Genomic DNA, 16,266 nt, shown 5'->3' on the forward strand with positions numbered 1-16,266 from the left:
CTACACACACTCATGCACCCACAATTACCCGAAGGTTCGTGGGGGCTGCGAAACCTGATGGGCCCACAATTCCCAAGGAACACTAGACCAGCGGGAGCTTTGTGTCAGGAACCTGGGACAGTCTGGTAAGGCTCATGCACCTCCCTCCAAATAATGTGTCTAAATGCAGAAAACAAAATACATAGGGCCACAAAGGAATTCCATTGAAATGTTACCAAAATACTTTAAAAATTGTGATATAGTAATAGATTTGCTTTTTAACTCATGAATTAAAAACAAGATCTACCAGCGGATCTGTTGGTACTAATTTTGAACAATATTTTAAGATCTCTGTAACTGTGATGAGACATGAGAACATCTGTGATTTCGATTGGTGACAGTCACAGGACCTGCTTATTACTGTGGTTTGCTGCCTACATTCATAATGGAAGGAAACGTTACATTTCAGTTAGAGGTTAGTATCAATTCTGCCCCAGCCAAGTTCATGGGATCCACTGCCTTCTATCTACTGACCCTTCGGGGGCCTGGGGTCCCGGGCTAAGAATCCCTGTGTAGAATTTTGGACAGAGCCCGTCAGCCTGGCCCCTGTCACCTTTTCCTCTATCTACACATGTTCTGTCCCAGTTGTCCCTGCAAAGAAACACCTCCCACCCCACGTCAGGAGCGTGTAGAGCTGCTGACCCGCTCCCGAGAGCCCGGAGAGCCCCAAAGCCCCACATGCCCATGCACACGTATGTGATGCACACGCACACACATGCAGCTGCTCAGCACTGTGCAGGTCTTACCTACGGCGGGGAAGGGCACAAATCTCTGGACGAGAAGGCGGGTGGCCGGGGTGAACTTGTTGGCTTTCTGAACCAAGACATTAAGGCCCACCTTGGAAAGAGAAAACAGAAAAAGCGCACGGTGCTACAGCCGCCTGTGGGAGGAAGGGGGCAGACTGGGGGAAGAGCAGAGAGTGAGGGGCGCCATCTTCCCCTGCAGCTGCCCCCCCCCGTCCCCGCCCCTCGATTGCAGAACCGCAGTGTGGCTGTTTAAAGCATCACTGCCCCATCATCCCAGTTAACCAGCTCCTAAGGAAGGAGAGAGGTAAAGCATCAGCTGCGTGTGTGTGGGGGGAGGTGGGGAGAAGGGGGGAAAGAAACCAAAAGAATTTGGTTTCTGTTGCAAATAAATGTAGTGTAGGACCCCCTTATTCCCAGTCTCTAAGCATCAGATTTCTGAGGCTCCGCTGTGAGCCCAGGCACGGGCCTGGCCGCCCATGAGGTCTCAGGAGCGTGAGATCCGTGCACCTGCCCACAGGTGCCCGCAGAACCAAGTAGAGCAGCCCAGAGCAGGGCAGGGGTGCGGAGGGGGGTGCAGTGGACATCCTGGGCTCCTGCTTGTCTTCACTCAGACCCCAGCTCCCCTCACCCGGCCCAGGACACCAGAGACCCCTGGCCTTCGCCTTGGGCTCTCCCCACTCCAGTTCATCCCCATGCTGCCCTTCGTCTTTCTAGAACACAGGCCCAATCACACTCACCGCCACCCCTTCCTCCCCATGATCTGTGCAAGAAGATACCATCTCCATTCTTGGCCTCCATGACCTCGACTCCCCAGTCCCCCAGCCACCATGCTCTCCTTCTGTGAGTGCAGGTTGCTGCTTATCAGATGCTCCGTGAGACTCTGGCCCCAGGGCCTTTGCCCATGCCGGTCCCCATGCCAGGGACGCCTTCCTTCCTCTCCTCAGTCCTCACCTGCTCTCTCACGGCCCACCTCTGATCCCCACCTCCAGGGTCACTTCCTTCAGTGGAGTAAATGACCTTTAAACCCTTAGCCATCAAGTCTCTTAAGCCTTGCCTCAGTTTCCTTGCCTGTAAAAAGGGACAACGTCTACAGCATTCCAGGGCTGTTAGGAGTATGTATGTAAGTGTTTAGCATAAGAGGCCTCAATACACTAAGCTCTATAAGAATGATGTCGCCTCTCCCTGGCAGGAAGTCCCTGCCCTTCACATCACGAGTCCCTCCTTCCCAGCACTCAGAATGCCGCGCACGGGTGTGATGTCCCCCGCCATGCTGGGAGGGAGGAAGGGAGGGAGGGAGGCACCGTGTCTTTTTCATCTTTGTATGCCCAGCACTTAAGGCAGTGGATGGCACGTAGTACACGCTGAGTACACGGTGACTGAGGATTAAACCCAGGAACCAACAAAGAGATGAATGAGTGGAGAGATCAGCCGAGGGAAGAGGAGGGAAGGTGGGGTTAGTCCAGGCAGAGGAACAGGGCCTTTGGGTGGGAAACAGCATAAGCACAGGCAGGAGAGAGAGAAAGCAAGGTGCATGTGGCCAGGAGACAGGTGTGCAAGGCTCTGCTCCCCAACAGAGGCCAGAGCCAGCCCTGCCCTGTGGGTATTCCTGGCCTGGGCGGATCCCAGGGCTGCCTGCTCTGGTCTGGCACACCTATTGGCTCAGCAGACCACCTCACCCGCAGCCCTGGCTCTGGCTTCATCCTCCTGCATTGTTGAGGAAGATGCTCAGCCTTGGGAGGCCTCCAGGGCTGCTGGGTACCGGCAGTAGTCAAAGCAGGGCACAACAGAGACGGTCCGGGGACCCAGGAAGACAGCAAGTGCCAGGCAGCCATCCCTTGGGCAGCCCAGGGCCCCACAGAGCCAGAGGGCGGCCAGGCAAACACCCAGCCTGGGCACCTGGGTGCCTGGCCTCCATTGGAAGCCTCACGCTGATGCTCAGAGTCCAATCCTTGTCCTCTGCTTGTTCAAGGGATGCTGGGATGCTGGGAGGCACAGCAGCTTGGACACATTTTAGTGGGGTGGCGGGGCAGCCGGGGGAGCGGCCACATACACTGGGCCCTGATGCCCTGCTTCACGGCTGCCCCTGCCACGCAGATGGAACTCATCAAGCCCAGTTCTCCCAGCTCCCAGTAGCCAGTGGCTGTCAATCTTGTGACTCAAGTGGTACCCTCCCCCCATAATACCAGGGAATATGTTCCTACAGAATGCAGAGAGGGAAAGTGTGGAGAGGGGTGGGGAGATGCCCGGCTACTCACCTCACATGAAATAAACCCCATTACAAGGCTTTTATTTTTTTCATTTGTTGTCGTTGTTAATCCCCACCTGAGGATATTTTCCCATTGATATTTTAGAGAGAGTGGAAGAGAGGAGGAGGAGGAGGAGGAGAAAGAGAGAGAGAAACATCAACGTGGAGAGACACACCCATTGGTTGCCTCCTGCATGGGCCCTGACCAGGGCTGGGGATCGAGACTGCAACTGAGGTATATGCCCTTGACCTGAGTCAAACCTGGGACCCTTCAGGACTGGGGCTGACGCTCTATCCACTGAGCCAAACCGGCTAGGGCCCCACTACAAGGCTTTTAGATAGGGCGTTACCCCTTCTTACAGATTCAGAGAAGTTCAGACAGGTTCCGGTTCAGAGAGGTTAAGTAATTTTGTCCAAGGACAGACAGCTATTGGGAGGCAGGCAAAGCTAGGCTTGAACCCGGGGACTGCTATTTCCAAAGCTGTGTTCTTAACCACTGTGCTATTTAATTTCCAATTGTCTCCCACCTCAATGAGGAGTGCTTTAATGCCTGACACGCCATTTAACACTGGCTGTTTGCACAGGAAAGCCCCCCTGAAAAGACAAGCTTGGGGATGAGGCCCCGAGGAGTGGAAGGCGGGAGGCAGCTCCAGTCGGGGAAAACAGAGCTCTTGGACTCCCCACCCCAAACTAGAAATCAGAAGGTCTGGGTTCAAAACGCGCACATTCATTTGGACCGATGCACAGTGTGAGAGGAGTGGGGAGCAGGAGCCCTCCAAGAGGCCAGCAGGGAGCTTGCGGGCAGGCAGGGCTGGAGTGTGGTCCAGGGCAAGGAGGAATAGGGGCCTCAGTTGTAGCAAACATTCAGACTTGCCTCCTACCCTCAAGCCTTCCCCTCCCTGGCTAGGATGGCACAGTCCAGAGTGACTGACCCAGCCTGTCTCCCGCACCCCACATGGGAGCCCAGGGTAGAGAGGAGGAAAGGAGAGAAAGCCATGCTGGGGCTCCAGGTCCCTTCCAGCCTCCCCTTCCCCAAAGCCCACCGGAGTCTCCCCAACACAGACCGGGTAAGACACACACACACACACACACACACACACACACACACACACACGTTTCTGAGTGCATGGCCAACAGGCGCATGCCCAGGGAAGGGGTTGGGGACCGGCATAGCTGGGAAAAGGCCTGGGCTCCTGGGCACTGATGATGGGAGGGTGGCAGACAGGCATGAACGCAGGGAAGGCAAGTGGCCACTCACCCCCTCTGCTCCTACAGCCCCCAACACAGGCCCTACCGTCCCAGCAGCGAGGATGGCCGCAGCCCAGGAGAGAGCCAGGGTGGGCTGCAGCCCGGGGGCTGGGAGCCCGTCTGTTCTGGTTTCTCGGGGCCCCTTTGGCCTGGAACATTTGGTGGAGCCCATTAAAATTAAAAAGCCAAGTGGCTGGTGGCTCTGAATGCCAGCTCGTTTTCCCTGGCATGGTGGGTCCTGTTTAAGGGAACCAGCTGGCATTAATGGCACACAACTCATCACGAACAGCAGCTAGCGATCAGAGAAATCTGAGCTAATAATCGGGTTTGGGAAAGATAATGAGATATGGAACCATCGCTGCTGAGGGTCCCCTCCGGTCTGTTTCAACAGCCTCCAAATAAGCCACCAAGTAGAAATTAACCAAACAGGGGCTCCATTTGGGTGGAGGGGAAAACAAACAGGGTGTGGGTTTCGCACAAGAATTCGCACGTGGCCAGCAGCGGGGGATCCTGGGAGGAGCCGGAAGCAGGGCATCAGCAGAGGCCCGAGGAAGCAGTGGGCCTTCTCTGGCCACTTCTCGCCAAGCTCCGGCTCTCAGGCCAGTGCCTTTGCCTTGGGCAACCGGCGGGAGCAGAGCAAGAGGAGGGAAGACTGGCTTCCTGGCAATCCCCACTGTGGGGACTGGCCAGCACCAAGACCTGGGGTGGGGTGGGAGCCCCATGACACAGACCTTCAGTGTCATGAGCCATGTGGCCATTAGCTGGCTCCTTAAGTATCGAGGCCTTGCCCAGGCCAACATCAGCCTAAGTTCCGCAAGGCCGGCAGGGAGACACCGGATGGGGCTTGAGCAATGCCTGCAGCCCTCTCTCACCCCGCCTGTGTCCTCGCCGCCAGCCCATACATTCGATCCCCTGCGGATGCCTCCGTTCCAAGGGGCTTCAGGCATCCCACCTTCACACACCCCAGAGGAAGGTCACCTTGTTCTTCCCCACCCACACCGGGTTCCTCTCCCATTCCCAGCTCACTCCTCATGCCGGAGACCTGGGCCTCTTCCCCGAGAAGAGCCTCTTGCACCCCACATCCAGCCCATCCAGCAGAGCTACCTGTTCCGTTTCCTGGACACCTGGCACGCGGCTGCTCCTCTCTCTCTGCTCCCACCACTTAGCCTAAGCACCAGGCTCCCTGAGGACTGCCCACCCCCTAGCTCAGCTCCCTGCTTCCACTCTCGCCCTCTCCAATCCACTACACCAGCATGTCAAACACAAAGGCTGACACGGGCCAAATAAACAAGGCATGCGACCCGTGGGCGGCAAGTTTGACATGCTTGCATACACAGCAGCCAGAGTGACCCCCTAAATATGGATATCAACTTGCGTTAGCCTTTCCCTGGCTTCTCGTTGCAATTACACACACGCACAGCTTCACGGGACCGCCTGGCCCTGCTTGCAAGGCTCCAGCCACCTCACCATTGCCCCTGCTCCTCTGATGAGCCAGTTTTCTCTCTTTCTCTCCATCCCTCCTTCCCTGCCCCACCCCGATCTCTCTCTCCGAGGGCCTCCAAGCACTGCCCCTCCCTGGACCTCTTCCTTCCTTATACCTATCGCGGTCTCTAAGTACCTATTTGTTTACCTTCTTAAAATGTTGTAAATCAAAGTAATACGTGTGTAGGATTTAAAAACGGAGTTTCACAGAAATGGTTTTACTTGCGGACTCTTCACTAAACATCCATCTCTCCTAATAGGCCCCAAGCACTGGGCTCAGAGCCTCTGTCTCTCTCATTCCTCACTGAACTCCTGCCTGGTGAAATGAGTAGGTGCTTAATCAGTGCTCCTAGGCCCGTGGTCGGCAAACTGTGGCTTGTGAGCCACATGCAGCTCTTTGGCCCCTTGAGTGTGGCTCTTCCACAAAATACCACGGCCTGGGCGAGTCTATTTTGAGGAAGTAGCGTTTAAGTTTAAAAATTTTGGCTCTCAAAAGAAATTTCAATCGTTGTACTGTTAATATTTGGCTCTGTTGACTAATGAGTTTGCCGACCACTGGCCTAGGATCTATCAAGTGAGTGCTTCTGAACGAGGAGGGAAAAGCGAAGAGCCACAAGGAGACTTCCCTGTGCAGGCCCGGCTGTCCACCTCAGCGAACAGCTCTCCTAAGGCCACCTGCGCAGACGGCTCATCCACTCCCCCAGGAGGAGGGTGCTGGAGGGCGGCCCCAGCCATGAGGCTTCTGGAAGGGAGATGCCTGACTGAGCCCTGAGGGGTGAGAGGGATGCAGCCAGGTTAGAAGGAAGGGCTCAGCAGGCTGCAGGGACGGCTCTGTGGACTCACGGTGCTTGCCATCGGGGGTCCAAGGGCCCCTGGAGAACAAGAGAAGGGGGCATGCCTGGAAGGAGGATGGCATGAGGTGAGAATCTACACCCACTCTCAGGTGGTGGGAAGTAATGTAACCAAATGGTCACGAGTGTGGTGGGTGCTGGAGGGCAAGGGCTGGGGCAGGTCAAAGACTCTTGGAGGTACCAAAACCTCCCACCAGATGGCGCTCATGGCAGAATAAACTTGGTAACAAAGTGGCCCATGACCCTCTCCTGTGCCTGCAACCCCAGCCAGTCTGTTGCTTGGCAGCAGGCTCAAGAGCAAAGGGCCACCCGGCTGGGTCAGAGTCAGGCACAGGTTAAAGCACCCGTCGGCTCCTGCTGTGCCTGAGAGGCTTGTTTGCTAGTTACACTGACCAGACCTGACCCCTGAACCATAACCCACAGAGACCAGCTGGCCACCTGGTGGGAAACCAAGTACATCAGACCCCTTCCACGTAGGAGGGGACACCCAATTGTCCTCCCTAGAATATGTACAGAGCTGACAGTCATGTCAGACCCCCCACTGCCAGCATCGCCATCTGTGGGCTTCTGGAACACTTCCGATTATGCCACAGGGTCCATGCCATGGGCCCTCCGACTCAGAAGCCAGTCCTAGTGACAGCAGCAAGACCCAGGATGCCCAGGATGCCAGCCCCTCCATCAGCCCCAGAGAAGAACAGCAAGGCCTGAGGTGCACCCTGGACCACAGAAAGCACCCCTGACCCCAGAGAACACCTGAGGTGCACCCTGGACCACAGAGCCAGCCAGGTGCGTCTTGCAGGGGCAGAGCATCCTGTGAACCAGGGACAACGGTATGTAGCGGACTTGACTCTGGCCAGAAAACACAGGCCCAGGAGCCAAGTACGAAGGTGAGCAGAGGGTCTAACCCTGTTACAGCTAAAGAGCCTCTCAAACATTTTCTTCCAGGCCCCACTGTTCTTGGGGCACCCGGGGAGGGACTTGTCTACCTGGGGTCACAGTAAGTTCCTTCAACCTGGAAGCCGAGAAGGCTGCATGGATTCTCCGGCCTCCTTATGCCTCCGGGGGAGCAGGGAGAAGAAGGGCCCTGTGTTAGGAGCATCGTGTGTGACTAGGCCTGGGTTTGAATCCCAGCTCGGCCACTGACTTTACCCATGTCTCCGTTTCCTCATTTGTAAAATGGAGATGAACACTGACATAGCACCTGGCATTCCATAAGTGTTAGCCATTATGATTACTTCCCTGTCTGACTATCATGGGGATGTGGAGTAGGCAATGGGGACCGAGAGGGGGCGGGGTTCAAGCCCAGGGATCCCCCTTATCCTCTAGTGTCTAGCAGTAGACGTTAACAGACATCACTACATCCTCTACAGAGATGACCCCCAGGCCCAGGCCCTTTGGGAACGGAGGTCAGTGTTGCCCCAACAGGGAAAGTCCTCAGCCAGCTAAGACCTGGCCGGGGTGGAGGGTTTGAGGATGAGACATGAAGTAGCTCTCATAGATACTCTGGCTCCATCCACCAGCTCCTGGCTGGACGTCAGCCCCGAGCCTTCCTCTTCAGCCCCAGGACCACTCTCGTCCCAGACCCTGCGACCATGAAGGCAGTCCATCTGCTGGGCCTGCCAGCCCCCCACGACTTCTCCAGCCCCCTTCTGCCTGCACCCCCAGCAACACCATGGTCCTGTGCCCAGGCAGGGGTTCCTGGCATGGCACTACAGTACTCTGTGACTCCCTGCTAGTTCCCCTGCTTCATCACCTCATCACCTTGTCATCATCACTCTGCACATCGTAGCCACTCGTTTTCTGATGTGTGGAATCCGTCCTGCCCTCCTCCCGCTGTGCCCTCTCTATGGAACTCACAGCCCTGCCTTTGCCTCTCTCTGGTCTCCTGTAACAGTCAGCCCTGTGTAAATTAGGGGTCCCATGCCTGCGACCCACCACACCCAAGGGGTGGCCTTCACAGAACATGCCAGCTTTCCCTCGCAGCATCTTGCAGGACACACCAGTCTGTGCGTCTGCATCAGTGTCTGCAAAGTGCTCACATAGATGCACCCCTCAGAGACTGAGTGGGTCACCCCCATGCAGCCGGGCCAGGGGGCGCTGACCACCAAGGGCTCAACAGCAACTCCCGACTAACACACAGCGAGGGCCGGCGGAGGCTTCCTTTGTTAACAGACAGCGAACTGTGAGATCTCAAAAATAACGGAAGATGACATTTCTGTCTTATTCTCGAGCAAGAAGCCAGACACTGAGCTATTTAGAGGGTTCACCCAAAGGCTGCGAACCCCACACTGGAGGCCCTGCAACCAGCATGAGACTTCACTTCCGGGGCATGCAAACTGGGGCTCCCTGAATCTGGGGGCGGGGGGGTGCTGGCCAAGGTCACAGGCTCCCGTGAGAGGAGGAAGGGCTCTCCAGGGTCCAGAGAGGAGACTGGACTCCTGGGGCCTGGCCTCCACTCCCGCTCGTCCCCGGTCCCTGGGATCTGCCCTCGGCCTGTCAGCCCGTCCACGCGGCTGCTTGTAGGGACTCGTTTTAATTAATGCCAGAGCTGGGCCAACCACCGGGCCCTGACACTTGTTTGCAGGTCATCTCCTCCTAACAGGCTCGCCCTGGGAGGGGATTTGTCACTAATTGAAGCAGAGATCAGTTAATGAGGCCGCGGGGCCTGGGGTTCCAGAGAACAAGGGAAAGGAAAATAAAATAAAGCCTCTTTCTCCGGAGGTTTTGTGATTTACACACACAAAAGAGAAGCAAGCAAGCTGCAGATTTTCCAAGTCAGAAACTCCACTCCATCTGCCGGAGTTAGACCCTCGCTGTGCGAAGACGGCGGGGCGGAGGGCCGCCGCTGCTGAGACTCAGATCAGAGCGAGAGGGGCCTCCCGAGGCCGCAATCAATCAGCGGCCTAATTAACAAGTATTTATGGAGCAGTGCTGCAGGCCCCCCTCTGGGGAGAAGACACAGGGCCGTCCCTTTTAACTGGTAATCCAGTGGAACAATGAGAGGACAGGGCATGGGGTAGCACCAAGCGCGTGTGAAGGACAGAAGTTTCTAGAAGTTTCTAGAAGTTTCTAGAACTGGCGAGGGAGAACGGTGTGGGCTGGCATGGTCAGGGAAAGCTTCTTCGAGGTCTCTGCAGCTGGGTGGGGAGGAGGAAGGAGGCACAGGCACGGCCCCTGGGGGCAGGACAGCCCAGTGTGAGGTCCCCAGTCCCTAGGGTGAGACCCTGGCTCTGAGAGCCCTGAAGGACCCCAAGTCCCTGGGACCTCTGGGAGGCGTGGGCCTGAGAATCTCCTCCCCACGCCTGGGCTGGCTCTGGCCCTGGGAAGTGGTTGGGATGGAAGGACTGAGGGCCCCTGGGGTGAGACGGCAGGACTGGGGTGCAGGGCCTGGGCCCCGGCCTGCAGGAGGAGGACATCCACCAGGACAGTGATCCCTCCTCTCAAGCCCTCCCCAACCAGAGCCACTCAGTATTCTCCCACCTCACCCTGCAATCTCAGAGAAGGAAAGTGGGGTTTTCAAGCTGCTAAACGAGGCTGAGCCATCATCAGCTCCTCTTGTCATAAGGGAAGAGGAGGTGACATCGGCAAGAAAGAGGTGACAGAGCCCCTTCCTGTCTCTCACAAGAGCCCCTGACCTTGGCCAGCAACCCCCACAGAATCAGGGATCCCCAATCTGTACGACCCCAACCAAATGGTCTCATGCTAGGTCACAGGTGGGTTAGCAGCCACCTGAGCAGATTTGGCAATGCCTTGGGATGAGACATAAGGATTCAGGGAAGGAGAACGCTCTTGGTCATGAAATGGGGACACCCCCCCCACACACACAAACACACACACACCCAACAGCTCTTTGGAGATGATCTGGTCTACGTGGGAGTGGAGTAAAGGAGGCCATTTCAGAACAACCCCAATCCCGACTTTAGGAGAACAGTGAAGTAAATGATGGGTCAATGCCTTTTCATGAGCAATTGGGATATTTATTTAATGACATGGGAAAGACGAGGAAATGGGGTTTTGCAGAAAGATTATTATATGTGGATATTTTTTATCTGAATTTTCTAATTTCCCTCCTACAGGTGCATGTATTTATCGCATAATGAATAAAATAACAAAGTTGTGAAGTGACTGTTGCCCCGGAGTCAGCCACAGGAGAGCACCCAGCCGGGGTCGAGAGAGGACCAGACAGGAGCAAGGGTGCGCTCCAGGGTGGGCTCCGGGCGGGCCATGGAGCCAAGGTCCTGGGAGCGTGAGCTTCCGTTCTGGCTCTGGCCTCGGCCCTTCGCCATGTCACCTGCCCTCTTCCCTCGCCTGGGATCCAACCTTAGGCTCCTACAGTCGGCAAACCTCCCCTACGTAATCGCTGCTCTATCCTCAAAGTCCTGTGGGACTCAAAACGAGCTGTCGCCTCTGTCTTGAGGAACTTACAGGCCTCCAGGAGGGACTGGACATGTGACCACATGACCAAGGCTACGGAGCGGGGACAACCGAGCCCCAGGAGCTCAGGCAAAGAGCATCACTCCAGAGCCCCTCGCCTCCCGCACCAGCCGCGCTCCTGAGCCTGAGGACCAGCCCCGCTGAGAAGAGTGCCAGGCAAACCCGGCCTCTAGGGACAGACGCGTGCCCTCCGCTGCAGGGGGCAGCCCTTCCCATCACCCACAGGCACCGCTGTACCTCCCGCCTGCTCTCTGAAACCGAATCGCCAGCTTCTGCTCTCCCTATCAAAGTGTCACCAAGTGTCATCTACTCTTCTCTGCCTAGAAAGCCAGTCCTGCTAGCCCGCCCCCAGAAGCCTGTCTCCCATACCCCTTGCCTGGGTCTGACCCTCAGACAACGTCTGGCCCGAGATGCTGGGGTGGGGGGCGGGGGGAGGCTTACTCACAGCGATGGAGACGGCACTGATGACAGCTCCCAGGTAGCCCTGGATGAACTTGGATGCAGGTGAAGGCTGGAAGGCAAGAGACAGAAGTTCAGGCCCACTGGGTGCCCACACTTTGCCCTTGCCAAGAGTCCCAGCCAGCAAGGGGCATTCCTGCCTCCAAGACGGGAGGGTCGGGTGAGAAGGAAGAGATCCCTCTGGAAGCCAGAAGGATCCCAGCCACCCCCAGCGCAGTTCTAAATATGGAAATAGGAGGCAGCGGTGCCCAGGGAGATGCAGCAGCGTCCGGGGCGATGCCGGAGGGCCCCCGGCACTCTGCCCCGTTCGGAAAAGGTCACTGGAAGACACTGCTGGCCGGAGCTGGAGAATAGCAAGAGTCAAATGGGCCGCTCGTGGCTGGGCAAGCAGAGCCAGTTTAGGAAGACCACCTGGTGTGAGCGGGCTGTCCGGCCCCTGGAGCACTTCCTGGCTAGACATGGCAGGGGCAGGGCCGCTCCAGCCTGGCTGGCGCTCACAGGCTTTGTCGACCCAGGTAGAAGCAGCGCTTCCATGCAATAGAGGACCGTTGCTCAATATTTCTATTGGGAAAATGCACCTCACATTGCAATGCAGAAAATTAGGAAAGAGCTGAAGAACTTGCCTTTAGATACCACAATGGCAATTTTGGAGATGCTTGGTTTAAGGCCAATGGGAGCAGAACAAGCAGAGATGTACGTGTGTGAAGCATATGAGTGAGACAAGGTTTAGATGGGGAGAGGGTGTGTGTTCAAGGTATTAGGCCCTGAAATATTACCCCTCGGGCCAACACACACCCTCTCCTACCCAAACTGACAGCCCCTCCAAGGGGACCTAGACCCCACCTTCCCTCTTCCTGCCTTTGGACCAAAGACCAAGAGAACTGACAGGGGGAGCGGTAGCCTCGCCTGCCAGTGCAGCAGGGCCCGGCCCCTTCCTGACAGCAGAAGGGTGAGTGGGCCTCCATGGTGAGAAGGGCACGAGGGAGAAGGTGGCAATCCTTGCAGACCCAGCACCCCTCAACCCTCTGCAGACAATAGTTTGGGGGCAGCGAGGCCGCTTCCAGGGAAGCCTGAGAAAGCTGTAGGGAGATTCAGGTCCCTCTGGCTGAGGCTGTCCAGGTCCAACATCAGTATAAGAGCCGCCCACAGGGAATTCTGGAGCCAGGGGAGCTGATCCCTGTCGCTGCCCCCCCACTTCCACGTTACAGGCCTTCTTCCCGTCACGTGGACAGTCCCTCCCAGCTGTGTAAATAAGGTGCCTACAGGAGGGCAGTACTTAGCCAGAAGCCCACCGCTGGAGGGTGGTTCGTGGCACTCACCTTGGTAGCGTTGCGGTTTGCATAGTTGACACAAGCGTTGTGGCTCTGGTTCAGCCACTGAAAGGCAAGGGGGAGAGGAGAAGTCAGGGGAGGTGTGCTCACCGCCCTGGAAGCCAGGCCAGGGCCCTGGGAGGCCACACACCTTCAGAACGACCTGAGTCGCCAGTTCATGGTGGGTCCATCCATCCCACTATTAGCATGACCAACTGTCCAGTTTGCCCAGGACTGTGCCAGGTTTAGCACTGAACGTCCCCAGCCTTGGGACACCCCCCCCCCCCCGCCAGCTCCTGGCAAACCAGGACACTGGTTCTGCCCACCCCGGCAGTCCAACTTGCTGCAGAGACAGTGCCTCTTCCAAAATTATGCCCTAAATGGGCCCCCTGCCTTTGCCTCGTCGTCCTGTTACATTACTTACTGGACAGAGGTGGACATTTAGGCCCCTGGAATGACTGACAGCCCTGAACCTCTTTCAAAACATCCCATCCCCGTGTCCTGCACCACCTGCCGCGCCCAGACACCAGCACTGTGGGAGTTGTGCTCAGGGAAGACTGACATTTTCTCCTAAAGACTGACAGGTTTTCTTCCTTCCCCTCTTTCTCTGCACACACACACACACACACACACACACACACACACACACACACTCCTGTCAGAGAGCCATACCCAGACTCTCTTCAAGAGCAGAGACCAGGGTCTGTGATGCCTTGTCACCCAGCTCACTACCTTGGGATTGGGGTGCATTTACCTTCCCCACAGATTTGGGTGAGGCTGATGTCAAAGAGGCTGAGGGCCTCGAGGCCACTGGCCATGAGACAAGCAACCGAGGGACAGAGTGGGCGGCCACCAACCAGCCATCCAGCTGAGGGCACCAGCCCAGCCCTCATCACCTTCTTCAAAGGAGAAAGAAGACCTGGGCTTCTCCCAGTAGCTTCTGGGTTGGGGAGCGGTACGAAATGGGGTGATTTCCCCACGGGGCACGGACGGGAGAGGAGACGCTGAGGCAAGGAGTTCTAACCAGTACCTGCTGGGCCCTCCCTCAGGAGACTGTTTGCCAGGAGACTGTTACCTGCCAGAAGACAGTGGATGCCAGTGTCTGGTTGGGCAAAAGAAGACCGACCACCTGAGAGAGAGAGAGAGGAAAGGCTGAAAAATAGCCACAAATAAGAGCAAGCTGAATCTGCACAAACTGATATGGACAACCTGCTGCCTTTAGTGAGATTGTGTGTGACGAATAAACCCAAGCTGCAGCATTGTACTACAGCAGTGTACACATCCTCATGGCACATATTTTGGTGTCCAAACATCTTATATACAACCATATACACAAACACACATACATATCTCTAAGCATGAAGAAAAATCTTTAGCACAGCATGTAGATCTGGTTACATATGACTTCCTCACATTCTTCTTGAATATTTCTGTATTCTTTTTAACAGCTGACAGGCATTCTTTTCATAATTGGTGGGCAGGGGAACAATAAAACAAACAAGCAAACTAAAGAAACACCTTCACTTCTGCTCAGCTTACCCGGCTCCTTCACACTCCAGCCATCCAGCAGGATTTTTGTGAGGATTAAAGAAAACTCATCTCAAAGGCCTTAAGTGCTTTACAAATATAAGTTGGTGGAATTTATATGTTATCACTGGGCCCTCACGAAGCAAAACCTACACCATGTTTAAGCTATTGAACAAAACATGGATGTCTAGTAAATATTTGTTGAATGAGTGAATGAATGAATGAGCCAATGCATCCATATAGCTAAGCATGACTATATACGTGTGGATCCATTATTCCCAAAGCCCAAATATCACTGAAGACCTAGACTCACTGACTTTGTTTTTTGTTTTAAGTCAAGATTAATTGTCTGATTTTAACACTTGCCAAACCTTAGACTTCAGGGATCCACATGTCTCTGAAGTTTACCTTTTGAGTGCTTGTGTGCAAAATAACACCTACCCAGTACTGCTGCATATGGGAAAAAATGTGCACAACCATCCACATATTGACTTATTTATTATTCCTGTAGATAAAATGGCTCTTTGGCAAGAATTTCTGTAAGGAACAAGTATAAACATTCAATTCTATGCAGTAAATCAAATTCTAGTCATCCTCAGCAGCATTAGTAAATCATGTTTTAAAGATTAAAATGTTTTTAAAACAGTGAATATGCACATACATTTATATTTATTGGCCCATATCAGTTTGAATAAAATTATACAATGTAAACCCATGCCATGGCTCCAGTGAGAAATTATGGTGATATTTTTCTCCACCAAATGAGATCATAACGCCACTTTTCTTTGCCATAACAGCTCAGGGTACTGGCGTGGGAATCAGGAGACCTGGGTTCTTAGCCTCAGCTCCGTCCCTGTGTGATCTCCAGCATAAAACAGTCCCCTTTGGGCTTCCAGCTTTCTTACCTATAGAGTGAAGGGGTTGACCTTGGGGGTCCTATCTCGGTTTAAATTCAATTCTCGTTTTCCAAGTAATACACATAAAGTCAGTAGAGATAGCCCCATTGTAAAGGGAATAACCCCACCCCAGCCCAATTGAGAAGTATCATGGGGAACACAGGACCTCCTCCTAGTCGGACCCCAGTCAGGAGCCAGACAATAGAGAGGAAGCTGAGCCTAGAGAGGCATAAAGCTGGGAACAGGTAGCATGAGCCAGCACATGTGTGTGTGTAAGTAGTTCTTCCCTGTTGGGAGGATATCATTCCCCCTCATCCGCTGGTTTATATTACGCGGGTGTGTTATGAACGTCATCGTCTTCTTTCCCTCGATCCCCATTGCACCCCCTGAACTGTGCTTGGCCACCAGGAGAGGGGTACGAAGCAGCCCCATGGGGGGTTGTGCCAGACAGCTGTCGTCCAGGACCCTGCAGCTCGTTACATCACAGGTCCCCTTAGGAATCCTCTCCCATGGGTTCAGAACTCGTATGGTGAGCATGTGGTTTGCACCGGCCCTGCAGACACTGGGCATTTTAACTGTGTTTCTTTGCCCTTTCGAGGTCAGGCCAGATCTCCAGGGCCCACCTCTGCCCAGTGTACACATCCTCACGGCACATATTTTGTGTCCAAACTTCACTCCTGACTTCATCTTCCCTTCCCTTCCCTACATTTCCTTTTGTCTCATTTTCATCTTCATTTGTTTATCTTGTGCCATGTATTTTTAAAATCTGATATCAAGTCTTTTCCAGAACAAACCACAGCCCTAAACTAAACCAGTACCCAGGCTGCGTACTACCCACACGCACACAGCTTGTAACCAGTCGGGTTTTCACCGTGTTTGCCAACCTCCTGCCCTCACATGAGCCTGACGTCCACGCACCTCTGACGCCTTACGCTTTCTGAAAGAGATGGATGGATTTTTGCTAAGCATTTCCCCTTATGTCACGTACCACGGTCCTTATTATAACTCTGGGGCTCAGAAAAAAAAAAA

The 16,266-nt window shown here is 54.8% G+C and overlaps 1 protein-coding gene across 3 annotated transcripts in view; it reads right to left on the bottom strand.

The window, feature by feature from the left end:
* The window catches only part of SFXN5 (sideroflexin 5), a 103,294-nt gene that overhangs the window by 40,595 nt on the left and 46,433 nt on the right, over positions 1-16,266 (bottom strand). For all 3 annotated transcript variants that reach the window (XM_079792832.1, XM_079792830.1, XM_079792831.1), the window contains exons 7-10: positions 13,890-13,943; positions 12,824-12,880; positions 11,491-11,556; positions 786-876 (exon numbers count right to left, since the gene is read on the bottom strand). In XM_079792832.1, the coding sequence (XP_079648958.1) occupies positions 786-876; positions 11,491-11,556; positions 12,824-12,880; positions 13,890-13,943 (268 nt within the window). The remainder of the gene's footprint in view (positions 1-785; positions 877-11,490; positions 11,557-12,823; positions 12,881-13,889; positions 13,944-16,266) is intronic.

The sequence above is a fragment of the Cnephaeus nilssonii genome (assembly GCF_951640355.1).
Source record: "Cnephaeus nilssonii genome assembly, chromosome: 15".
Taxonomy (NCBI): domain Eukaryota; kingdom Metazoa; phylum Chordata; class Mammalia; order Chiroptera; family Vespertilionidae; genus Cnephaeus; species Cnephaeus nilssonii.